This window comes from Mastigoproctus giganteus, chromosome 11 (assembly GCF_048544385.1).
Source record: "Mastigoproctus giganteus isolate SK-2022 chromosome 11, ASM4854438v1, whole genome shotgun sequence".
Lineage (NCBI taxonomy): Eukaryota > Metazoa > Arthropoda > Arachnida > Uropygi > Thelyphonidae > Mastigoproctus > Mastigoproctus giganteus.
In genome coordinates this window covers 177,952,924-177,979,411 of record NC_143585.1, presented here as the reverse complement: position 1 = coordinate 177,979,411, position 26,488 = coordinate 177,952,924, and the positions used below count along the sequence as shown (strand labels likewise).

Here is a 26,488-nt window from a genome sequence, read left to right as displayed (position 1 = left end):
TTCATGTTTAGCAACATTTTGAAACAAATTTCACGGGACTCAGTTACTTAGGTTAGGGCTACAGCTTTAAGGTTTTAATCTTGACAACGAAGAAGAAGACCTCGAGGGGCAATCACTCGAATTCTCTGATCTGTCATTCCTTTTCATTATGAACGCGAGTGCTAATTTGATTTATTGTACCGAATAAATCACTTAACCTCCTGGCGGTCAAATTTCAAACTGATTAGCAGTACTGCTTGGTGATTGTTTCTTTTCTGGAATACTCTTCATCCTCACGAATTTCAAAATGAATTGTTGCTGCACGATCCGGTCATCTCCGATTTCTTTTTCAATCCCTTACTCTCGTCAGATCGAAACGGTTTCGCCATTTTTTCCCGTGTCATCGAGTTCCCCTTAATCCGGACTGGTTCTGCTTTCAGTCTCGCGCGCTCTCTTTCACTCTCCAACTTCAAATATTCAGAGATCGCAATCTTTTGAACCGGCTTAACTGAGTTCGTTCACGATATTGCGGACTTCGCCAAGATGTGGTGGCGCTAAACGGTTGTTAATCGAATGATACCGCGTGGAACGTAATAATTTATTCGATCTGCCAAACTGTCCGATGACCTTGGCAGGCAAAACACACGCGCGCTTAAAACAAAATTTCGGGACGGAGCTCGTTCCAAACGAGTTATTTCCGAAACCCGTACCGTATTCGTGTACAATTAAAATGGCGGTGCCGCCGGACAAATTATCGGGTGGAGGTATCGATTCCTTCTAGGTCAACGTGCGAATATTTGATCAACCGTTTTAGCTCAGCAACTACGACTGCCGCGCTAATTACGATGTCTTTTAAAACAAAATCGTTTGATGCGATCACGGCTAAAATGAGATTTTTCTTCACTTTCAAATGAGACGTTCACATCGACGCAACTTTTTAAAGAATATTTTTTATTATTTTCGTTATTAATGACGTCGCAGTTGGGGCAACATTGTCGTCCAGCTGCGTCGAATTGCGGAAGTCAATAAGGAAACCAAAATGTTTCCTTAATTTCACTTCTCCTCACACACGGCTCAAATAACAGCAACTCCTACACAGAACTGTTCGCTTTTGTTCGATCGAATTTTCGCAAGAAATGCCGGGGTTTTTTTTTTGGGGGGGGAGGCACACTGTTACTCACCTGCAAACAACTTGCAGATCACTGTCCGTCTCGGCAATGATGTAGCTCGTGTTCCGCAAGTGGTTCCATTGCTCCACGCACTGCGTCACTTCCGAAAGTCTGCACTCTTCCGAATTTATCCCTCGTAGAATCGCTGCAATGAAATTTAATTTTGAAATTCTTCCTGGTGTGGTGTCAGCTAAATCTTTATGAAATTAAGGCGTAATTTAACGCTTTGGGCCATATTTAAGTGGGCGTAGCTAAGGTGGTCTGCGCTGCTTATAAGACGGCTGAAGACAATTTTATTCACACCCGAAAAAAGATTAATCCAACCAAAGTGATTTTTTGATAGAACTAACGGAGAAAGGGACGGGGGGGGGGTTTCCAAAAAAGGTTTGTATTCGTCTGGAAGTATTTGTGATAGACGGTTAAAAGAAGCGTCATATGCTACGCTTTATCCACATACTCACCACACAAAGAGACACATTTCTGCCACCTCCTACCACCGGGGTTCGAGGCCGTCACCACCAAATACGGACAATGCGGAAAGGTCAGGGAATGACCACCGTATATTTCCGGAGCAATATGGCCTTAGTTACTAATGTTCCTAAAAACCAAATAACAAACAAACAAACCTCCTACCACACTTCCGCAGGAGAAGTCCTGTGACTGTCCTCGAAACCGACTGTGAAGCAAAAATCGCCTCATCAACAGCAACCAAACGTTTGACACGAAGAAAGGACTTTGGGGCTGGAAAGAGGAAGAAATCCGAGGGTGCGGCAATTCGGTGTAAGATCTCAGTTTTTCCTGGCACATCGACAACATTTCACGCGAACATTGTCCCTTTCCTCGTTCTGGTAAGGGATCAGAAGTCTGGTACCGCATCTAGCGGACGCTTTAACAACGGTTGATGGATGTTCTCCCAAGACCCTACACTAATTTGCAGCTATTTCTTTGACGCTAATACGACGATCTTTCGGGATCAATGGCTCAATTTTTGCAACCCCGCCCCCCTTTTGTTACAGCAGTTTCTGCACGTCCTGCATTTCTTCGTAATGTGCCGAGGGTCTTCCATATTTGAATTCAGCAACACCGTAGCCCTGGAAGCAGCGTTTTCCATAAACAGCCACCATTACTTCGTGGATTGTTTTGGGTGATTTCCCTCGCAGAAAGAGGAACGAATCACTCATCTGGATTCCATTTTATCCCTTGTGGCATTTCGCTTCATTCAGCGCTTCAAAGAAAACAAATGACTTGTCCATCGAAAGCAAAATTTGTGAGGTTGCTGTACGCATTTCAAGGTGTCGAACAAAAGATCATCTTTCTATCACAACTACTTCTAGGTGAACACAAATCTTTTTTGCTGAGTCCCCTACCCTTTAAGAATCAGTGGTCCATTTTAAGAGAATGCCGTTTCTTGTAAAGGTGTTATCATATAATTATTAAAACCGAACGTTATTACTGTAAAATATCGGTGTGAATGCACTTAATTAGATGGGGTCCTCTTTTATCAGCTAACCACGGTGTGTTTGCTTCGATATTTTAAGCTCATATCGTATTATGGCTCGTTCATTTATATTTTAAAATGTTATTATTATTACAATTAGAATTGTCATTCTTTGTTCGACTTTGCTTTTGAATTTTGAATGATTTATTTCTTAACCATTAAGCAAAACAAAACGCTACACTTTCCCTACCGCTTTGAGTCTTGTGAGGCGACGCAAGTAACCGGTTGGGTTGGTGCCGATTGGAGGATGCCAAAAGGGAAAACTGACCTTTCCTCGTTTACTCTAATAAAAAAAAAACCTCTTATTATATTTTCACGCAGGAACGGGGTGTGAATAAGAGTTGAGAGCACCGTGCTACAACGCGTGATATTAGAAAAGAAATTGGAAGAAAAGAAATCTCGTTTCTTTATCCCCACTCGGTTTCAACAACATTAAAAGAACACGAAGAAATCTCTGCCTTTTAAAGAAGGAAACGGAAACACGTTCGTAACCTACTTTTGTGAAGCTCATTTTAGATGATCGAAATGCTCTCGAGGAGATGCCAGAGAGAGAGAGAGAGAGAGAGAGAGAGAGAGAGAGAGAGACGTAGAAAAGCTTTGTGGATGCACTTACCGCTTAAAATGAGCAGGGTCGTTTGGAAGAAGACAGTTCGCATGACTCCAGGGGGAAGCGGGACAATCTGCACTCCGATCAGCTGGCACCCCGAAGTATTACCTGCGTGCGTGTGACGTGTCGCCAGACGTCATATCGCGCGACTGCCACTCGACAGACCAGCAATGGCAGCAGGTGGTAATTATGGATCGCGGGCCGGGCAAGTTGGCAACCTGGCTCGTTTCTGCACTTCCCGCGGACAACTTTCCTCTCTCTCTCTCTCTCTCTCTGTTGCGCATGCCACGACCCCATTCATATTGATATCGGCTTCGATCGCCATTGTGTTCGAGTTAAATATACGAACTCACGTAGGGTTGAGCCGTTAAAAATAAACTTTCTTTTGAAATTTATTTGTATTTGACAAGGAAATCCCAAGGCCGTCTTAAAAGCGCAGCAAGGACCTTCAGGATTGTTCTCTCTGTCTCTCCCCCCCGCAACGAGCAACTGTTGGATGGGAGTTCCTAGTAAACGCTTATCTAATAAATTAAGGGGGGGCAGTGCGCACACAGTCTGCCTCAGAGTTCGGTTTCCAATCGTTAATTTCCATGGGGACATCGTTAAGATGCATTATTCTTCATATTTGAAAAGATTTGTTAATCTGCGCACTGATTTAAGTGAAATTGCAAACTGAATGGTGGTTGTTGGTGGTGGTGGTGGTGGTGGTGGTGCTGCTGCTGCTGCCACCACCGCCCGCTACTCTCCCGTAAACCGAAATCTATGTAATACGCCACAGAAATGTTGGAGGCCAATGGTGTAAGCTATATCGGGACATGTTGGATCCGCAGTCGCGTGACTGAAGGTTTACATCAGTAGTCACGTGACACGACGTGGAAACTGATCGAGCTACACAGAATCCCATTGAAGAAGAAACGGAACTTTCACTTTATTGACATTATTTGGAAATGTCGTGCTTTTGACCTAATTCCTAAAGCGACTACCAAGGTGACGTTTCAAGGTTCTCGCTGGACCATCAGACCACGTGGTCTTATTACAGGCTCTTAACAACTGCCCATCTTGGCTTATCACCGCTGCAGAGTGGCCTTAGTTCGACAAGCACAATTTTCAGCAATTTCTAAGAGGCACAATGCAGGCTGCTCTCTTCTCAATTCACTGTCTTTCCAATTAATTTCACTCACAATCTCTGTTTCCATTGGCTTGGAGTAAATTAAATATGAACGATCTCTCCAACCACCCGAAGAAGTCAGAGATTACCAGATGTAACGTAAGATGAATGCTTGTCAGCCCACTCGTTAAATAACGCGAAAATGGCGCAATCCTGCCAGCCAAAGCTGCAACTTCTAAATTAAAAAGCCGCTGTAGCAGAGCGGGCAAGTGCAGAGCAGCGTGCATTTCAATGGCCATGGTTCAAACCAACATGACTGCTAAATACGGTGCTGTCTGTATTCCCTCTTTCTTGTGAACTGCTCTGATCTTACGTGGGTATCTTCTAGAGCGGCGATAAAAGGGTGTAGTTCCGTCGTGACGACCGCTTCTTCCGGACGCCAGACGTCGAAAGAGATCCCTTTTTTTAAACTGCGTGGGACGATGATTCTTTTAATGGGAAGCCGAAACGTCTGTTAAACCCGCAACTGGAGAAACACGAGCAGCTTTTTCTCAGATTTTTCGCGGAATGAAGTCCGGCAGATTTCGTTTTGTACATTCAGTGTTGGCAAAAAAAATGATCAGTGAGGACACAAAGTAAACTTTCTTGGGGTGCGCACCGAACTCAACTGGCTTCATACTGATTTCCTTCTACTCATCGGATTCATCTTTATTATACTGGAATAAAGAACTACAGGATATGCCGCCGCCAGGCGTGTATAAGACTCTCCAAGTTCAGGTTGGCCCAAAATCATAAATCGCAGCGACACCCCAGGCTCCTCGTGAATGTGACAGTGTAATGAATAGGTAGCGTAGAACACTTTATGGGATTTTTTTCTTCACTTAGTGGTTGAAATCTAATAAGGCTCTTTTGAAGTCGAAAACAAAATAAAAATTATTAAATAAATATTTCGAGAATTCCTTGTTACCAAGGGATTGTGGGGGGGGGGGGGGTGGAAAACAATGATGATTATTTATTTAGTGTTTTATTTATTTATTCTTATTTCTTTTTCGTTTTGTTCCCTATTATGTGTTTGTCCACTTTATTCTTATTTCCCCCACTTACGCATCTGACTTTACTTCCTAGGAGAATTCCAGATTCAAGGGAACTTCTCAATTAATTATAATTCCCTTCGGAAAGGCTGAGTGTTCAGGAATGACAAACAACACACACATTAATATATGACATGACATGGTTTATTTACACTTATATAAATTCAACAAAATATACGATTGAATACAAAAATTGTAATATGCATACAAGGTTAAGTCATAAATGCATAAATTATTCTTATATTAACAATCAATATGCTACTTTCATCATTATACTCTGTGTTCTCGCCATTCAGTTACAATACACTGAAGACTAATCTTAACTTTCCTAAAGTCTCTATTAGTTATTAGTCTTTCAGTTAGATCAACAATTCTTCATCAATACAAACACTATATTCAATTATCTATCCTTAGAACATTCAAAGATTCTCACATAAAATTTACTATATTCAATTATCTGTCCTTAGAACATTCCAAGATTCTCACTATAAACTTTATTATCCTTCTAACATATTATAATCATTTGAACAACAATTTAATTTATTACTTATCTTTCGCTTCTCTTGCATTTTACAATAACCTTTTTGAATTAATTAACTCTGTTAGTATATATATAATTTACTTAAGAGAAATTATCTATCAATTTACTTCTAGTGCTATCTCTGTTTTTCATTAATTAATCACTATACTGTTTCACCAACAGTCCTTGTTAACCTACTGTACTTTTATCTTTTTTCTTTGTTTGCTTTCCGGGGCAGTTTCAACCTTCCATTTTTTGGCTCACTGAGGATCTCCTTCATCTGCTACACCTGAATTTGCTACGGGTAAGTTTTAGGAACTCTTTACTGCATGGGACTGGCGATCTTTCTCCACCTCATTAGGGCTACTTCTATCTTTTCCATTCGTTGCTTCCTTCCTTCTCGTTGAGCTACTAATTTTTAGGCTTCATTCCGTCTAATCGGCTAGCACTTTGCCTTCACCACCTGTTAGCTTCATGTAGACATGTACAGTATCTTATGTAGGACGGCACCTGAACGAAAGTTCAACTCCGTCTTTGTACACTGTGATGGTTACAGAAAGCACTGTAACAGGCCAGAAATGTGTGTAACGTTATGTTCGTGCAGTGTGTGTTGTTTAGTTGTTTCTGGCCATTTTGTCACCAGGCAGGCGATCACCTGGAAAGCCTGCCCAGTGTCCGTCTACACCACGGGGAGGTGGGTGGGCCACAACTACGCATGAACCATGGCCAACCTCAACAGTCACGCACTGAATGTCCAAAGACAGTTTGGAGCCATTTAAAAGAACCCCTTGCCGGCAAGCCGGCAACAGCGCACGCGCGCGCGCACACACACACACTCCCAGGAGACAGGACAGCAGAAGACGAAGAAATAAGGATGAGAATAGCATAAAATAAAAAAAAAAAAAAAAAAGAGAAAAAAAAATATAATAAAATTAAAATAAATAATAAAAAAAAAAAGTAAAATAAAATCTTTATCCATTTCTTGCCCACATCTGTATGCAGTGCTGCCAAAGTGGCCCACAAAGAGAAAAGGTGTATTGTCAAACAGAAGTTGTAAAATGTCATTCAATCATGATCGGCAGGAACAAGTTCTAGATATAATTCTAAATTCTGTAAAACTGGAGTGGTGTCAGAAGTCTCTGGTAGATGACGGTATCACTGAGCAGAGGTTTAGTTGAAGAGGGTCTTGATAAAGGATGAGTCAGAGAAGTGCAGCATCTGTCAAAATCTTTGCGTGTTCTTGAAAGCCACAACAATTTTGTATATGACGTCATCAGGACGACGGGGCAGCGCACAGTTGTACTATGATTTATGATGCATTTTCAGTTTCATTTCTTGAATTAACATTGAGGTTGAGAGCCTTCCTGCGATTAAAAGCAGCATTGCAGAAGGTTTGAAGGGCCTGGAAATTGTTGACAGAAATGAGTATCTTCTCACCTCCGGGACACAAGTTTGGTACTGTTGCCTTAAGAGCCGATCTTAGATCCTCGTAAATGGAGCATTCAAAAAAGTACGTGAGGAGAGTCTTCCGGTAGCCCACATCGACAGGAGACTGTATTGGAAAGTCTGAATTGGTAGAGTTTTGCGTTAAGCGAACCATGCCCAGTTAGTATGTAGGAGGTAAACAGTGAGGGTGAAAACCATTTTCTGGTGGATGATGAGAGTAGTGCAGTTACGTCGGGAACGAAGTTTTTTGGTGATAGCTCCTTTTTCGGTAGAATTCCATCTATTCTGCCAGGTATTCACTAACAAATTCCAGCATCTGGTTCGCTTCAGTTTTGGGATCAGTCTGAGGGTTAACAATGATTCCCTGAAATTCCACAGAAATGCCTTTGCGGATGTAAAAGCAAAGCCCTCTAAAACACAACATGCAAGTCAAGTGGTATGGTGCCTGCAAGAGTCAGTAAAGCTGGAGTTGATACCTGTTAGCTTCAATACAGGATCTGCTTCCTCCTGTCTGGGACATCAGAACTCGATGCCTTCATCAAAAGGGACTTCCTCCTTTCCTAAGCACTTGCGCCCTTCCCCTGATTTTTATCACTCCATCCTTTTACTTTTCTCTTTATTTTTGTTTTTCCGCTTTGTTAAAAACACCTTCTCAAAAAGGAAACCTCACCTTCCACTCCGGTTCTCTCTTTTTGTTCATTCGCAATTTCTGTACCGCCTACATATGTCAAATTCCGCCCTAGTTTTCAGTTTATCCAAATCTTACTCATTTTATCAACTTCCACTCTCTTCTTATTCGCTAATTTTTTATCTTTCTCACGCTGATTCCTTGTTGCTCTCGATCTAACTTCTTATTTTAAGAATTTGTAAAATTTCTCAAGCTGTCAGTACTTTTGAAGTCCCCACGATCTAAAAAACTTGCCATCACTGTCGGCCAGAGCCAGACTTCCATCTAATTCCCAGCATTGTTCCGTATTTTACTGTCCAGGTGTAACCGATTAAAGAAATGTCCCGACAGCACATGGTCCACCGCGCTATTGTTTTCCAGAGTTGACACCTTTTTCTCATAACAGTTGCAACCAGTTTCCATTGTTTTGGATGCTCCTGTGCGCTGGGAACCGAAGTACACCCCTTCCTTGCCATTAGCCTTTGTCAAGCTTAACGCTGACCTTCATAAACGTTGTCTAATTTAATCCTTGCCAGTGATCTTAGTAATATTCTTAACTTGTAATGTTCCGCTCCCCCATATTGCTTTATTATAAGTTTTACTTTAAATAAATCTCACTCCTCCACAAAATATTATATTTGTAAGATTTTACGTCTTACATACCACACAGAATTTGATGTTAGCCTTTGGATTACCGAATAGAGCAACAGCTGCTATTGACCGCAGCCCCATAATGGGCGAGAGGCAGTGCGGTGCAAAGGTACTTGGGAGCCCGGATGCAAAAGAGGTTAAGGGGCCTCGTTTATTTATGTTGAGACTTTGCTGGCTCCCTCGATTAGGCTCCATAGATCGGGGGTCCTGGTGCGGCGCATTCACTGCACGACCCTGGCGAAGAGAATCAGCGAGAATAAAACTGCGATCCCACTTGTTAAGAAAATGGACAAAGCAGAAATTGGCCAAAACCGAATCAGATGGACACTACTGAAAATAGGAACAAAATTTTGGACCCCCTGAAAGATTTAAGCAGAGGAAAGGATTCGACCCAAAAGGATCCAACACAACCACCTGAGTGAAATTAAATCAAATCGCCAAAGAGAGCGTAAAGAAGGAAATCAACGAACTGCTCAATAAGGCCACCGTTGGACCACAAATTTCCAATGTTGATACTTACACCAATCAGCCAAAACATGACCGACCAGCGAGTCGTTATGAAAATTGAAGCAACTGCAGGTGAAATACGGCGGTGCGCTGGTCGGTACGCGGCATAAAAAAAACACCTGATGTTTTTTTATGAGTTTATATACCATAAAAAGTATCAGGTGGTTTTATGTACATCGTTGTTTTATGGTACCAGATTCAAGCCACAATCTGGTACCATAAAACAACGATGGTAGTAAACAAAAGAATCCTGGACTCAATCCAAGGAATAATACTCCTAGCAACGACCCTAGCATTCACACTGTCAGTATGCAGGCACTGCAGGTCCTGGCGGGGTTCCTCCCTATGGACCTGGAGATTGTAAGACGCGGCCTGCTCTATCACTTGTCAAAGAGTTTCACCGACATTCATGGATTTCACCACGATACCGGCAAAACAGCAGAAAATCGACTGGCGATTCATCCGAAAGAGGAATAGCAAAACCGTTAGACAATCTCAACCAAAGGAGAGATAACGCGAAAGTTCCTACCCAATGTCGACAAATTCTCTCCGTGATCACCACCGTGGTTCCAACCAGGACTGTAATCAACATATTTTCTAACGCGCCACGGACCCTTCAACAACAAACTTGTAGCACTCAGACTGCTTGAGGACCCACAATGCCCATATGGGGAAAAAGAGACATGACATCACCTGATGCACCAATGCCCAAATTATGAGGACCTGTGCGGGAACTTCATCACACAGCTTGCTTACATACCCCAGGATCGGGGAAACTACCTGCTGGACTGCAGTGAGGAGACAAGATCTTCAAAGTATGTGCAAGATCTCTTGCACATTCTTTGTGAAGAAAAGCCACAGCAGTAACAAGAAATAGACAACAATGAAAAGAAAAATCCAACCTTGTATCCCAAGGAAGTGGACTTATAATAATGATGGACATGACACCTCCTGAATGTGACCTGGATGAGACCAGGCACATGGAACGAGACCATCAACTGAAAATATGACATTCGCTCTGACGTGACAACCACAAGATTAAGATCAACTGCCAACGTAGGACAATGAACCTTGTTGACAATGCGCCAATGGACGTTCCGACCGGGCCCTAGCCTGGCTCGTTTTAATTCCCACTCCCTGGCAGGTGGGAGACAACTGTCTCCCCCTCCCTGCTGCTCCTTTTGTCCTGGCGAGGCAATGGCATGCCCCACTGACCACCTGGGACATCTTCTCTGTCGTCCTCATGCTTCTGTCTTCCCCCCAGCCTTCAGTCTCCTTCCCTCCTATATCTTAAGACCGCTAGAGGGATTGTTGGTTGGATTAATCGTTAAAATGTGCTCCTGTTCTTAAGATTATTTAAAGTTTTTTAAGCCTCCCCCTGCTATTAAATTATGTGCTTCTTAAAGACGAAGAGTTGGTGAGTTGTTCTGTTAAATTTTGGGTGTCGGAATCGTGGGGTTGTGCTGATATCATCGAGTGAAGTATTCTTTCATTATTTGAATACTATACATAGGAATACATAGAGTTAACACTGGAATATATACCGTTCTGAAATTTCCCATAGACTTTTCATGGGAGAAAATGGCTACCTGAGAAATTTTGTTTAAAAATATCCATGGAGATGGAAAACAATAACTAGTGCCATCTCAGTAAATACATAGTACTGAATAATATTAAATATAATATAATTCAAAATATACATATTTTGAAGTTGTGTGATTATTTTCGGGATATTTTGAAGAAGAGAAATCTATCCAACTATAAGATTTTTTATTTATGGCTTTTGTTTCTTCACTGAAACATACACTCTTAAACATGGATACGGATTTAGAAAAAACTTTAACTAGACATTCTGAAGCAGAGAATTCGTCTTCCGGATCGGAGTTAGTGGATTCGGGGAGGAGAAAGAAATCTTCAGACAATGTAAAAATGTCTAGAGGTAAAAAAACACCTAAAACGCCCAGAGTGCTTGCTCCTCGGTTGGACAAAGATAAAGACAAGGATAAGGATAAAAATCCTCAGGTGTGGGTGGAAGAGTCTACCCCATCAATAGAAACGGATGTTAATCTAATTACTACTACGATTAATACGGATAATCAAAATAGTTCTAGTGAAAATGATGTGGTTCGGGATTCGTCATTTACCGAGGGTTTGGACCTTGGTGGGTCCATAGAGGCTTCTGCGGTGTATTCAGCGGTAGCCAAAATCCGAAAGGCTTTGGGTGAGGTAATGTCAGCTGATTCAAGCAAAGTAACAAAGTTGGCCTCAAATCGCATCCATAGTTTGTGGGCAGATTTGGAGGCAGTCACAACAGCTTTATTGATTGACAATGAGCGATTAAAAGCTAAATCAGTTGAACTAGAAATTCGAGCAAATCATTTTAATCAGCTAATGGAGAAACGGGCAGCTCCTCATAGATTTTTTGCTGATGCTGTTAGGCAGAATTTGGTTTGTGAGAATTTAAATGGTGATACTATTGTTAGAGAGGCTACTGAGAGGCGCGCAATGGGTGTTGCTGCTGCAGATAAGGTTGTGCATGTGTCCTCGGTTAGTCCTCGTGGTATTTCGGACCCTAAAAATATTGTTATACTTAGACCAACAGAGAATTCTGCTTTGGCTTCAAGCCAAGACTTCAGGAATGCGGTGGCAGACGCAATTAAGAAGGATTATAAGAATATGAAAATTAAAAATATTCGTCTCCTGAGGAATAAAGGGGTTTTATTAGAAACCACAAACTCAGAAGATGCAACTAGGATAGGGAACGTTTCAGCTTTAAAGGAGGTTGGTATATCGATCGAGAGGCCTAAAATGTCAGATCCAACAGTGCTTGTATACGAGGTTCCCAAGGAGTTTACAAAGGATGAAATCCTGGAGGATTTATATTATAAAAATTTTCAAGATTATGAATTTACTCAGGATGAGGTAAAAGATGAAGTAACATTCAGATTTAATTCTGGATCTGGAACTAATGCAACTAATTGGGTCATTGGTTTCAGCCCTCGATTATATAAATGCTTGTTTCATAATGAAAGAATTTTCCTTTGATTCGGTTCACATAGGTTTCGGAAATTCACGGTGGTGAACAAGCGTTTTAGATGTCTGGGTTTTGGACATGGTGCACAGTCATGTTCAAACAAGACTGTTTCTTGTGGTCACTGTGCTAATGGGGGTCATGTTTTCGCTGAGTGCCCTCACAAGGAGGATCCTCCACAATGTATTAATTGTAAGAGAAGAAACAGAGATTGTAATCACTCGGTAAGGGACATTAAGTGTCCTGAGTACATGAGAGCAGTGGAATTAGCAAACATGCGCATCAATCATGGATAATAACTCCTCTGATTTTACCTCTGGAGCTTTGCAAGGACATAAGAGATTTAAAAATTTTGCAAATAAATGGTCAGCGCTGTCGGGCAGTTGCTGATGAAATAAGAGTGATTGCCTTGGAGCATTGTATAGATATTGTTTGTATACAGGAGCCATTTTATTCCTCACAAGTGGGAGGGGCAGCTCATAAGATTATGGGTTTTCCTTCTTCTACTAGAATAGTAGGAGCTGTGGATGTTCCTCCAAAATCCGCTATTGTAATTTTTAATCAAGACCTTGTTGTAACGTCAATCACGGGTTTGTGCTCGGCGTGTATGACAAGCATTATTGTGTCTTCACAAGTTTCTTCTTTCTGCCTAGTGTCACTGTATTGTCCTCCATCAGAAAATATTCAGATAGCGCTTCATAATTTGGAAAATATTTGTTTAAGATATGCATCCCATAATCTCATTGTGACTGCTGATTTTAATGCAAAATCACATTTTTGGCACAGTGGATATACTGATGTGAGAGGGAACCAATTTGAAGACCTCTTATTATCTCATAATCTTGTTGTTCAAAACCTTCCAAATAAGCCGTTCACCTTTTCAACTGTAAATGGAGAGTCTAATATTGACGTAACTGTGACATCTCTTCGTATGTGCGATTCTATTTTGAATTGGGAAGTCAATTCTGGTTTAGTAAATAGTGATCACCGTGCAATTTCATTTGATCTCTGTTTCGAAGTAAGGGAAAAGAGCTTCGCTACGAGTGATCTGTCTAGATTTTCTATGGACCGTGTTAACTGGAACAATTTTAAAAATTATTTGACTACAGTTTTCGATAGTGATAATTGTGCGATACCTGGAGAGAGTTTAAATGGTATGACAGCTTATGAATATGTAAACTATGTACAGTATCATATTTTCCAGGCTTGTGTGCACTCTACGAGGAGAAAAAGGACTAAAAAGTTGTCTGTGCCGTGGTGGACTCCTGCTTTGTCTTCTCTGAGGTCTCAGGTATGCCAGGCTAGGAAAGTATACCAAAGAAATAGACATCTCTCTAGTGTTGATGTGGAATCATTTAAAAATGCCTACAAAGAGAGAAGAAAGGCCTTTCATAAGGCTATTGCTGAGAGCAAGAGAACTTGTTGGCAAAATTTGGTTAATGAAGTTGGTAACAGAGATCCCTGGGGTCTCGTGTATAAAATCTCTCGTAATAAGTTGCTTTGTGGAGAAATATACAACACTGTATTGAACAATAATGATGAGACATTGGATTGGTTTTCTACTGTGGAAACGATTGTTAGAAGACTATTTCCTCAGGATCTTCCTCAAGATGATTCACCTGAACAAACGGAGATACGCCGGATGAACTCTGAGTTTACAGGAGCAGGTGACGCTGAAGCTGAACTCTTCAGTTTGGTGGAGTTGGGTGCAGCAGTAGCTAAATTGAACGTTAAGAAATGTCCAGGTTTAGACTTAATTGAAAATCAAGTAATCATTAAGTTTTATGATTACTTTCCTCAAATTATGTTAAATTTGTTTAATAAATGTTTCACTGAAGGTACTTTTCCAAGACCGTGGAAGATGGCACTGCTAAAGATATTGCATAAGCCTGGTAAGCCCAGGACTGATCCGAGAGCATACAGACCAATTTCTCTCTTGGCGAACATGGGTAAGGTTTATGAAAGGTTACTTGCTCCCAGAATTTCTGCGATGTTAGAGGATAAGCATCTGTGTTCTGCTGATCAGCATGGATTTAAGAAGGGGCACTCTACAGAGGACGCCATAACATCTCTTTTAAAGTACATTAAGGATTCTTCTGAGAAATATGTTCTTATGGTCTTTATAGACTTCGAAGGAGCATTTGATTCGGTATGGTGGGAAAGTGCCCTTCGATCTCTAGTGCTTGCAGAGTGTAATAGTTACATATTTAACACTATAAGGTCATACTTTCAGGACAGATTTATTACTGTGCGTGCACGTCATCTGTCATATAGTGCCAGTGTCTCGAGAGGCTGTCCTCAAGGTTCGGTTTTGGGACCTCTCTTTTGGAATGCAGTTTTAGATCAGTGGCTTGTTAAGGAGAGTACAGAGGTTGCTAAGATAGCTTATGCTGATGACCTTGTGATTGGAGTTTCTGGGCGCTCCAGACTTATATTGGAAAGAAAAATACAGTCAGTTTTAGATGATTTAATGGAGTGGGCCAATTTGAACAAATTGAAGATCTCTGCAAGTAAGACCTGTTTTATGGTTTTTAAGAAACAATTTGATTACGGCAGGCCTCCAAGAGTTCTTTTAGGTGGTGTTCAAATTCCTTATGTTGCTAAAACTAAGTATTTGGGATTAATCATAGATGACAAACTTTCCTTTTTCCCACATGTTTCACACCTAAATGTAAAAGTAAGACACTTTACAGGCTCCATTGCTAGGATTTCTCGTAAGGAGTGGGGATTGAATAAGAGAGTGTTGTCATTGTATTATAAGACTATTTTTCTCCAGATAGTGGCATATGCGGCTGTTGTTTGGTTTTCTGTGGTAACTAAAACTAGGATTCGATCGAAACTTTTATCGCTTCAGCGCTCTATGTTATTAACTTTATTGAAAGTACCTAGAACAGCGTCTACAAACATGGTACCAGCAATTACCTACAGGTAATTGCTGGTACCATGCCATTGGATTTATTTATTGTCTACAGAGGGTTTTTGTACAAATTGAAAAAGGGTACATCAGTAACGTTTTTGGATATTACAATTGATTTGGAGAATAATATTAAAGAAGAAAAACAACGAATATGGAACAAATTAATGGATTTATTGCAGACCAGATGGGAAAGTGGTGATGTTGGAGCTGTGACGAGGAAATATATTCCCCAGGTGAACTATGCATTGGCAAAAACCGTGGCATCTTGGTTTACGCCTTCTGTGTACACTTCTTATTTGTTAACAGGACACGGCTCACTTAGGGCCAAATTATATGAGAGAGGGTTGGAGACAGATCCTTTCTGTACATGTGGCGAGCAGGAGTCTTGGATGCATGTAATTTTTTTATGTCGGAAGTATGAAGACCAAAGGCGGATTTTGATGGCGCATATTCCTGACTTATCATTTGATACAGTGCATTTGCTTATTGCCAATCGTGACTGTTTTAATTTATTTCAGGAGTTTTCAGCTGCTGTTTTTGCAAGAAGAACTGTTCTCAGAGCCTTTCTTCAGAGGCAAACCTAGTGTCTTAATTGTCTTCATGGAGTTTCACTATTGGTTTCTGCATCTGGCTGGCGGCTGGGGTGCTGGACCTGATTCATGGTGTTGGGTCTGGTGCTCTGGTTGGTTGTCTTTTGTGCTGCAATCATGAATACTCCATTCTGGATTCTGCCGTGCTGGATCAGATTCATTGCGTCGGGTCTGTTGGTCTAAAGGTTCTATTATCCATGGCGTACAGTTGGAGATTGCTGGATAGTACCGTTATTGGTTTTGGAGGTTCCAGTGCATGTGAAACAGCAGCTGAGGAAATATTCAGTTGAACTGTGATTTTTGAAGTTTATAGTTGTGCCATCCAGACTATTGAATATTATTGTTGTTTTATTATATATATATATATATATATATATATATATATATATTATTATTATTATTATTATTATTATTATTATTTTTTTTTTTATTATTATTTTTTTCCCTGCTGGCTCCCTGGTATGGGCAACCCGGGGCGCGGGATTGCTGGCACTCACTGGTATTGCACTACCTCCAGTGGATGCGGGATTTCAAGTGCGAATAGCGCTACAGTAAAATGAGACTCAAGTAATTTAACATACTTTTTAAGGACTGCTTTGTAAAGACTACATATTTCCAAGTTCTCAAGGTAGATTTGGGCTTATGCCTGGGAGCTACCCTGAATAAGAACACACTTGCACACACACACACACACACACGAGAGTTTAATGTTTGTCAGAGCATATAATTATATGTAAATATATCTTGTATATAAATCATGTATATACTTTTATGTACATAATGTTGAGACTGTATTGTGTGTAATTAATTAATAAATGAATGAATGAAAAAATTCCCTCCTATATCTATACACCAGCGTACGCCCCACACGTCTAAATTTAATCACGCAAAACTAAACGGCGATCAACGATATTGGCTTTCCAATTGCTAGCGTCTCCCCCTCCCTCTTTTTTTTCACATAGGCCACTAAAATGCAGAGCTATTGGGTACTTGGTCTGCCTCAACGAGGCCAAGTGTGGACAACGTTGGGTCCCATCAGGGACCCAGCGGCTAAATGGCCAGAAGAACAATAATGGTACCCAACATTGCACATATATATATGATTCATACACTTTTAAATATCTGGCCTTAACAGTGAACTGTTACACCCATAATGAAAGCAACGAGAAGATGGCGGAAATCCCTAGTGCCGTTTGACACTAAATACACTTTACCTAAACATCATTGCTGACCAGGTACACCCTTTCATGGCAACGGTCTTCCCTTCTGGAGGTGCCATCTTTAAGCAGCATATATACCTGCCCCATGCCACACCGCTCGGATCGTTCGAGACTGGTTTGCGGAACACGAGGAAGCTTTAAGTATTGCCCTGGCCTCAATTCCTGAGACATCAATCCCATCCAGCATCGGTGGTTTGTGTTGGAACAGCAACTGCGATCTGCGGCGTCTCAACCATTGACCTTACAGGAGTTAAAGGATCTGCTAGTTACGTGTTGGTACCAGATACCACAAGACGCATTTAGAAATCTTGCAGCGGCTATACCTCGCCGGGTACAAGCTGTTTTGGCCGCACTTGGAGGATCAACATCATATTAGGTAGGTGGTCATAATGTTTTGGCTCATCGGTATATTACTACATATCTATCAGGAAATCATCAAATCAGGAGTGTTCCGCGAGCTTGGAAAAATTTCATTGCCACCTCAATACCAAAGATTAAACACCCGAAATTAGCTAAGGACTACAGGCAAGTTTCCATTAGTTGTACCCTACAGGAAGTGTTCGAAAAAAAGCATTTTGCTTCCTACCATCGACCAACACTGCTTCAGCCACATTTGCCCTCCGTCATTTCAGGAAGATCAACAATAACAAACTTATTCGAAACCCTTTTTCGAGTGCAGAAAACAACTAAATTAGAAAAAACAAATTGATATTATATTATTTTATTTTATTTTTTTTTTTTTTTTTTGGATATTTATGCAGCCTACGACAACATCTCAATTCCAAACCTCATTGGGATTTTAAGCAATTATTTTAAGATGAGAGGAAATTTGTTAAACAATAAGCAGTCCGCTCGAACGAAGATAACTTACTGTTAAGTACCAAAAAGCTACAATCTTGCTTTATCATCTCGCGAGGAACGCCAGACAGGGTGGAGTCCTTTCAACTAACCTTTCCGTGGGCTCTCTGGAGCCGTTTCTTGTTCGGAATTGTGATTTTATAACGATGCGAAATTCTTCAAGTCTAAACACCACAAATAAGCGGAAGGTATTTGCCAGATGGCGAAGAGCACAATCCGAGAATTTGAGAGCTACCTGGATTGCATTGGGCTCCGTATTAATTTTCGGAAGTCTGCCCAAATGTGACTGTAACTAACAAGGAGAAGAAAAATGACATCGATGTTGATGAACGGGTGTAGTGTGGCAAAAGTGCACTCTCACCTGGAACTGGCTCTGAAGTGGGACGACAGAGTCATCTTTGCTCAACACTTCGCTCACATGAAGACTAAAATATAGGTTGCTCTATAGGTTACTAGACAAAAACTGGTAGGAATTAGCGACCCTCATTCGACCAAGTACATTTCAAAGTACATGTCCTTCTGGTTCCAATGTATGCCTCTCAAATTTGGTCCTCAACTCTCGATTCACATTATAAGTCTGGCCTTGGGATCGAGCACTGGTTCTTGCGATGGCTTAACAGAGTTGTTGGCTATCTATCCTTTTATTATCTCAAGGGCCATACTCTATTCAAACCTTAACATCGCACCCTGGATTCAGCGGGCAATTAACTGGAACATACGCACTCTCCACAAATGCTCACAGGCAGAGTGGATGCGCCAATCCTGGATAATGTTTTAAATAAATAAATTCTGTTTATACTCCGGGACGACCGAACGGTCAGAGGTGTTTAGTCAAACCTCGTGTCACTGCTAGACATTGCGCAGGAGCACATCTCCCACCTCGTCCAATCGTCGATAATGTTGGTAGCCCACGAAGATTCTTCCGTCAAATCCAGTGAAAATATTTAAAGTGTGTGCGGGTGATGCAGGAAAACTCTGAGGACGCAACGTACCGGAAAAATGTGTAATGTATACAAAATGTACAGTATTTTGGGACGAGACTACGTGCTCAGTACAGTATGTACTCACTGCCCGCAGTACGTATCTCGTACCCTGACAAGTAATTAGCACCGTTCTGACACATGGCCGTCCCTGGGATGGTTTCCTTTTGTGGAATAAACGGGTGAAGATAACGAAAAGGATTTCGGGAGCCCGACGCTTGAAATGGGCAAGAGGAATTTCACTCGGTGTTTGGGTAGCGCGCTCAGGAGATTTTTTTGGGGGAGGCAGAGAACCTTAACCCCCCTGTTTTCGCCTACAGAAAATTATTCGGCACTCTTTTTTTTCTTTTAAATTGAGTCTCTTTCGGAGATGCTACAGCATTGGCAACCACCCTTTCCTTGGGTCAGCCCCTGCGGTCTTCATTTCGATTTTCCGACACATTTTTTATCATAAAAGATGTGTCGGAAAATCGAAATGTGTGGAGAGCCCTCATTTTTCGTGGACCTGACCGGAATAGTTGGACGATGGCCGTGGGAAAAACACTTTTAAGTAACAGCGGTTGTGTTGCAAGAGGTCATTTTGCGAAAGCTGTAGTTTACAGCGAGCCTCCTCTGTGCGTGGAGGATCATTGAAATCGTTTTCGTGGCGAAGTTTTGTTTGTCGACCGAAGGTGATTTCCTTTTGGATCAGGGGGGTGGGGAATTTCGGAATTCGTCGTTTCTCGGCTGGAGTGGAAGCCGCGCGACGGGGGCTCGTGCATGGGCCGTATATTGAACGGATACCCGCGGATTTCGGCCCTACTGCCGAGAAATGCGGTGGACCGGCTCGGTTCGTGGAGGAGCGTGTTCGCAGTCGCAAGATACGTCACGAGAGAATTCGTCGACTGAACAGAGCGCGCCGAGGAAGCGGTGCGGAATCGAGGACGAATGGTCCGATCAGGAAACCGCCAGTGAGACGTTCGATGTCCTAGAGTGACGTCACGAGGAAAATCCGCGGGTGAAGTCCGATGTCATTATTGTACTTATCAGACAACCACTTTTCTTTTTCTTTTCTTTTTAAGCTACAAAAAGTAAAATCAACGCACGCGTAGAAACAGCTGTGAAAAACGTAGTGCAGCGCCGCTCTTCACTATCTTCGATCAATTAGCATTCGTTAATCATCCACTTCTGCTTCTCGGGGTGCGCGCGAGTGTTCGGGGCACCTTTTTTCCGATGACTGCGCGATTACTCACAGCCGAAGTCTTCTCGCAAATTTCCATCTTTTGAATCCGTCGCGAATATGCAGAAATCACTCGAAAGTAATATTTTGTGAGAAAACACCATTTGGGGGGGGGGGTATTTCTTTCTTTCTCTGATCGCCGTTTCCTGCCCGCAAAATGTGAAACGCGGAAGGTACGTGCGTTGTCAGATGCGAGCGTACCTTCCGGTGCCATGTGACGACTGTGGCGTGACGCTGAAGCGACGGGAGGGAACGCAGACCGGGCCAATGCGAGAACAGCAAATGTCATTCGCGATATCGAAATCCTGTCAACCAGCGGCACCTACCAATAGATTTACAAGACGAACGTGTGTGGGTGTTCTAAGAATTAAGCCATTTCTTTATTCGCCATTTTGTTTTCTTTTTTTCTGCAGTAAAGGGGAGGGGAGTGATCCCTGCGCGAACTGCATGACCTTTCGTATCCCAGAATGCAGTGGCCAACATTTTCCCGCTGTCGGATCTGCCTCGAATTGCTTCTGCTTTGTTCTGTCTGTGTTCGGTGCCGTTTCGTGTCTTCCTCATAGGGGTGGGGGGGGGTCTTTACATCCACCGCCGGTGACAATCCTTCCTCGTCTGCCTCCAGCAACTCGGACGTCATTTCCTTCCGCAGAAGCTTCTTCGCGATTCCCATAAGAAAGACTTGTAACTACAAATTGAGAAAAAAGCATCTTAGACTATCGAGTCTGACGACAATCCCCCCCCCCTCCCTTACGTATGAGAGAAAGAGCGAAAGAATAACAAAATAACGTCGATACTTTTAGAACACCGAATCTTGCAATTTGCCAGCAGGTGTCGCTGTGACATTATTTTATTGGCGAATTATCGGAAAACCGAAGACTTCGCATCGCTCACCACCTCCCTTCGGTATTTTCTTATCTTCGTTTTATTCTTCCCAAACTTAGTTTTCATTAAGATTTCCGTCTAGTACATCGTTGTCTATTTCTCCGGTGTTTCTCTCTGCCTCCCCCCCCACACTCCAACTCTTAAACTGGTGATTACGACATCCTGCTTTACTGACTCGGGTGTTTACTACAATTAACCATTTTATTTTTATTCTTCCCCTCGAGGTTCAACTGCGATTCCATTTATCCCCGGCCACCATTTAGCTTCAGTTTGTCCACAGCGTTTCAACCAAGCCCTATGGCAAGTTTAGGGTTGCTTGGACGCCGGTGCATTCTGGTTCCTGACAAGATGGACACTCCACAGTTGCTTCTTTATTCTGTTTCATTTATCGTAGTATTCCTTTATTTTTTATTTTTCTGCCATTAAGAAATTTCCCAAACAGTGTAAATAAGGTATATTTGGGTCTAACGGCTCCTGGGATTTCTCCCATCTCTGCAGACATGTGTATATGTAAGGGCGGCACCTAGAACGTGAGTTCAACTCCGCCTCGTATCTCTGTGAAGAACAGAATCACTACAGTTGGGCCAGATATGTGTGTGAAGTCAGTTTGTGTGTATTGTGTGTGTGTTCTATTCTGGCCTCTTGGCTACCCAGAAGCATCAGTCACCTGGACAGATGATTCTGGGTACTCGTCCACACCACGGGAAGGTGGGCCAGTCCCAGTAATGCACGTACCGTCTCTAAAGAGACTGACCCACCTGGTGTTGTCAGCAGGTAGGCCAGGAACCTCTGGGGCCCATTCCAGAGGCAAGAGAGAAAGAAAAACAAACAAAAAAAAAAAAACTACCCGTGGTGTAGGTTATAAAAAATAAATAAATAAATAAAATAATAAATAAAAAATAAAAATAATAAAGCTAGTGATGTGCAAGTAATATATTATAATAATAAAGTGATATATTTATGTATGAGAAATAAAAATAAAATAAAAATTGATACTGTGGCAAATTGAGCAAAAAAAAACGATAATTATATTAATAATAAAAAATAATAATAATAAATAAATAAAAATAATAAAATAAATAAAATAAAAAAATAAATATATAGAGAAAAAAAATAAATAAAATAAATAATAAATAAAAATTTGAATTTAGCCTTCCCCTTCACAAGTGTGAAATCTAGGCTGTATAATTGTTTGTCTGGTTTTGGTTGGCATTGGCATACTTGGTCTTTCGCCTGGTAAAAATGCCAGATGCAAACGCCTGCAGGGAGGAAAGATTGTCTGGATTAGTTGATCCACATTGGTTGGGGAGAAGTTCAGAATGTCTCTCCGAATTTGATCTCTGAGATCCTCGTACAACTCACAGTCAAAAAGAAGGTGGTACCAGTTTTCCTTGCCTCCACAAAAGAGAAGCCCCAGTTGGTACAGTGTTTTTTTTTTTTTTTTTTTTTTTTTGACAAGCGGCACCGGTGCTTTCGCACAACTCCCCCAGTTGGTACAGCTTTTCATTGAGGGAGCCGTGGCCGGTCACCAAGAAGGACGTTTCAAGGCTGAGAGAGAACCAGGATCTTGCAGTTTTGGTCATCGCAAACTTTACCTCGGGGAGGAATCTTTTGGTTACTGTGCCTTGTGGCGACGTATTCCACCTGGTTTGCCAGATGTTCACCAGTTCGCTGTAACATCTTGTTTTTTCCCACTTATCATCTGCAGTGAGATTAAGCTCAATATCCAGAATATAGTTGGTATTTTCTTTCTGATTCTGAAGCAGAGCCCACCGAAGATTGCAAACAAATCAAGCGGGAAAGTTCCCGCAATTACCTGAATATCTGCCATGGAGACAGTCCTGCATATACGGTGGGTGGCCAGAATCATTCCTCTTTGAATGGAGTTCAGTTTGTTTCTCATTTTTATAATACTGCACGGTGGAACCACACACCGGCAGCATAAGTTACAATGGGTAGGAATACTGCTTTGTAGTATAGCGATAACGTTCTCTTAGACAAACCCCAATCACTTCGAGAGACTCTGAGGATGGAGGCAGAAAAACCTTTAACTTTGGTGGTGAGGTGTTGGAAGTGTGGGAAGAAGCAGAGTTTGTGGTCTATACTGACCCCTAAGACCCTTGGTTGCATAACTAAAGGCAGTTGCACACCAGAGATCTTGATTTGCGGGGGTCTCCGCAGGTCAAGTTTGTTCTTGAAGATCATCATTTTGGATTTAGCTGGATTTATATGGAGCTTGTTTAACCTGGTCCAGATGGAGAAATTGGAAAAAAACATGCTGAGCATTAGCTTCCAGAGCAGAGTGTGAGTTTCCAGAAACGATGATGGTGAGATCGTCCGCAAATGCTACAATTTTTGTATTGTCAAAGGAGTTACCAAGCCAATTTTGGAGAACCATGTTCCAGGACGGAGCCCTGAGGACAACCCCGGTAGACAGGAATTGTGATCTGAAGAAATTTTGATTTTACTACTATAGAGCGATCTGAAAAGTAGTTCTGGAACAGCTTGTACAAATTGGAAGGGCATCTGGCGACACGGAGACGTTCAAGGGCACTTTCCCACCATACAGTGTCAAAGGCTCCTTCGAAGTCGACAAAAATAGCTAATTTATATTTGGAGGTTGAGTTCTCCAGGTGCAGGACCAGATCAAATAGGGCCTCTTTGCAGGAGCGGCCTGGTGTGAAGCCGTAAAGTGTGTTTAGGGTCAAACGGCACCAGGGGTTTCCCCCATCTCTGCGTTGCTTTCATTGTGGGTGAATCAGTTCGCTGGGAAATGCCAGAAGTTTAAAAGTGTATGGATATTGTATGTGTAGTGTCATGTACTGTTGTTCATCGATCCTTACCCCTGGATCTCGAAGTGATCAGATGCCGACTAGCATACTACATATCAAAAGGAATCTCTGTGACCTACTCGGGCTTTACGATTGAACCCGCACACAATATAAAAATGGAAAAGGCTCGGCTCTTGGCACACTTAAAACAGGTGGACAGACTCAACCAAAGGAGAGGTGACACGACGCTTCATACCTGATGTAGACAGGTTTTCCCCAAAATTACCTGTATGGTTCCACTCAGGCCTATATGCCACCTACTTATTGACGGGTCACGGCCCCTTCAACGAGAAACTAACATCTCTGGGCCTCCTCCAAGACTCCAACTGTTCATGTGGCGAACCGGAAAGCTGGACCCACCTCATGCACGAATGTACAAACTACGAGGACCTACGTGGAAATCTAATAACAAAATTGACCTACGTGCCGCGAGGCCAGGAGCATCATCTCTTGGACACAAGCGAAGAATATAAGAACCTCACCAGATTTTCACAGGAACTCTTTGGCAGAAGAAGAACCTGTTCTGCGATCAGGAACTAAGGGCACAGTATGTCTTGTAGCAGACATTAAACTTCCACAACACCGGACTATAAGCAGCACTAGACCACCCTTCCTGATGATGGAAACAGGATCAAAGGACCAGACCCATTCGGGATGCAAAAGAGACACTCCACGAGACTACCCTGGTCGTGTATATAACCCATAAATGTGACTGACCTCAACCTACCTGAATGGACACATAGCCAATGAATGACATCGGGGAACTGGTTCCGACTGCTTCGTTGGACCCATATCTTTTTCCCCACCTTGAAAAGCAGATTTTCTGCCAGTGCGCCAATTGGCGACCGAGCTGGGCAATCTTTCCTGGCTTTCCACTCCACTTCCCTGGCAGGGGGGAAGGTGCCTGTCCTCGTCTCCTCCCTTCCTCGCCACCCCCATTTTTCCTTCTGGTGGGGCATGGGGGCATGCCCCACTGACACCTATTGGGGTCGCCTTCCCTATTGACTCCATATTTCTGTCTCTCCCCCCAGTCTTCAGTCTCCCTCCCCTACTCTATCTGTACACAAGCGATTGCCCTACACGTCCAAATTACTGTTTGCCAGTAGTTTCGGCCTTTCAAATCCTAACACTCTTACCCCCCCCAAGCGAAAGATCAATTTTTTTTTTTTTTTTTTTTTTTTAGATCCTAGCCACTGAAATCTCAGGAAATTAGGTGGCAGGACCTGTCAGAGTAATTAATTATAATGCTGATATACCTGGCCTGCCTACACGGGGCTGAGTGTGGTCAACGTTGGGCTTCAGCAGGGGTCCAGCGGCTAAATGGCCTGAAGAACAACGGTACATAGCACTATACGTATACAATATCCACACACACTTTTAAATCTCTGGCCTTTCCAGTGAACTGGCACATCTACAATGAAAGCAACGCGGAGATGGGGGAAATCCCTGGTGCCACTTGACACTAAATACTCTACCGTTGTTCATCTGGTCGTTTAGCCGCTGGACCCCTACTGAGGCCCAACGTTGCCTCACTTTCGCCCCGTGGAGGCAGACCGGGAAACACCAGTAGACTAAGATTTACTCTGGCAGGTCCTGCCGCTTAATTTCCTGATATTAAGCCGGGAAAAACGTAATTTGGAGATGATTAAATCAATTCCGAAGTGTAGGGCATTCGCTTGCGTATGTGTGGGTAGGGAGACTGAAGCCTGGGGGGGGGAAAGACAGATGTATGGAGTCGAGAGAGGAAGCAACCCCAAGTCACAGTGGGGCATGCCCATGCCCCACCAGAAGGGAAAGTGGGAATGGCAAGGAGGGGAGGAGACAGTAAGACCATCTCCTCCCCCCACCTGGGATAGGGATATTAAAGATGGAGGCTAGGGCGCCCTCTTCAAGTCCCCAAATGGCGTTTGGCAGCTGTGCTGCGTTAAGTCTCTTTTCTTCAATGTCGAGTCGATTTCAGTCCAGTCGCTCATGGGGTAAGCCCCGTCCTTGTGTTTTTCACTTTCTTGTCTCGGTTTTTCTCTGTAGTAACTCCATTTGATGGTATTTTATGGTCTTGTACAGTTTAACTTGTGGTGGTGGTCTTTCGTCAGACACGATTTATGGTAATTAGCAGTTTTCTCCTCTCGAAGAAGTCCTGGGCATATTGAGAAAGTGCTCTGTATTCCTCTTCTGTGTCAATGAAGTGGGATTCCAGTCCTTTAGGAAGGTAGTGTATCTTTGTGATCAGGATGCCTCTGAGATCTTCATATTCTGGGCAGTCGTAGACCAAGTGATTCCAGTTCTCGACCTCCCCACACGTACAGTTGAGGTCCTCAACAAGGCCGAACCAGAGCAGCTTCTCCTTAAAGGGGCCATGACCAGTAAGGAGCGAAGTCAAGTGCTTCCCTGGAAAGTACCAGGCCGGTTGCTTGTGGTATATTTTGCTAAGGTCGGGGAGGAATTTTTTTGTAATTTCTCCTTTTGTTGTATCGGTCCATCTTTGTTGCCACTCCCGAAGTAGGTAGGCCTGTAATCGGACTTTTTCTGTTTTAGTACTACTCGCTGGGTCAATTATGAAATCGTGGAAGGTGGCATCAATCCCCCCTGAAGTGCAGGAAGAGCAAGCCAGCTTTTACAGTCTCCAAATCGAGGGGGAGCGCTCCAGCAAGCACCTGCAACGCCGGTGTGCTTACTGTTCTGCATGCTCGTGTGGTTGTTAATAAAATGGTCCTTTG

The 26,488-nt window shown here is 42.6% G+C and overlaps 2 protein-coding genes across 4 annotated transcripts in view; one reads left to right on the top strand and one right to left on the bottom strand.

Annotated features, from left to right (window-relative positions):
* The window catches only part of LOC150078592 (uncharacterized), a 53,463-nt gene extending 50,093 nt beyond the window's left edge, over positions 1-3,370 (bottom strand). Inside the window, exons 1-2 of the mRNA XM_090384284.1 lie at positions 3,260-3,370; positions 1,161-1,293 (exon numbers count right to left, since the gene is read on the bottom strand). Coding sequence (XP_090240410.1) covers positions 1,161-1,293; positions 3,260-3,302 — 176 coding nt within the window. The 5' untranslated portion in view covers positions 3,303-3,370. The remainder of the gene's footprint in view (positions 1-1,160; positions 1,294-3,259) is intronic.
* LOC150078591 (uncharacterized) overlaps positions 1-26,488 on the top strand; it is a 202,949-nt gene that overhangs the window by 49,335 nt on the left and 127,126 nt on the right. The gene's annotated exons all lie outside the window — the stretch shown is intronic.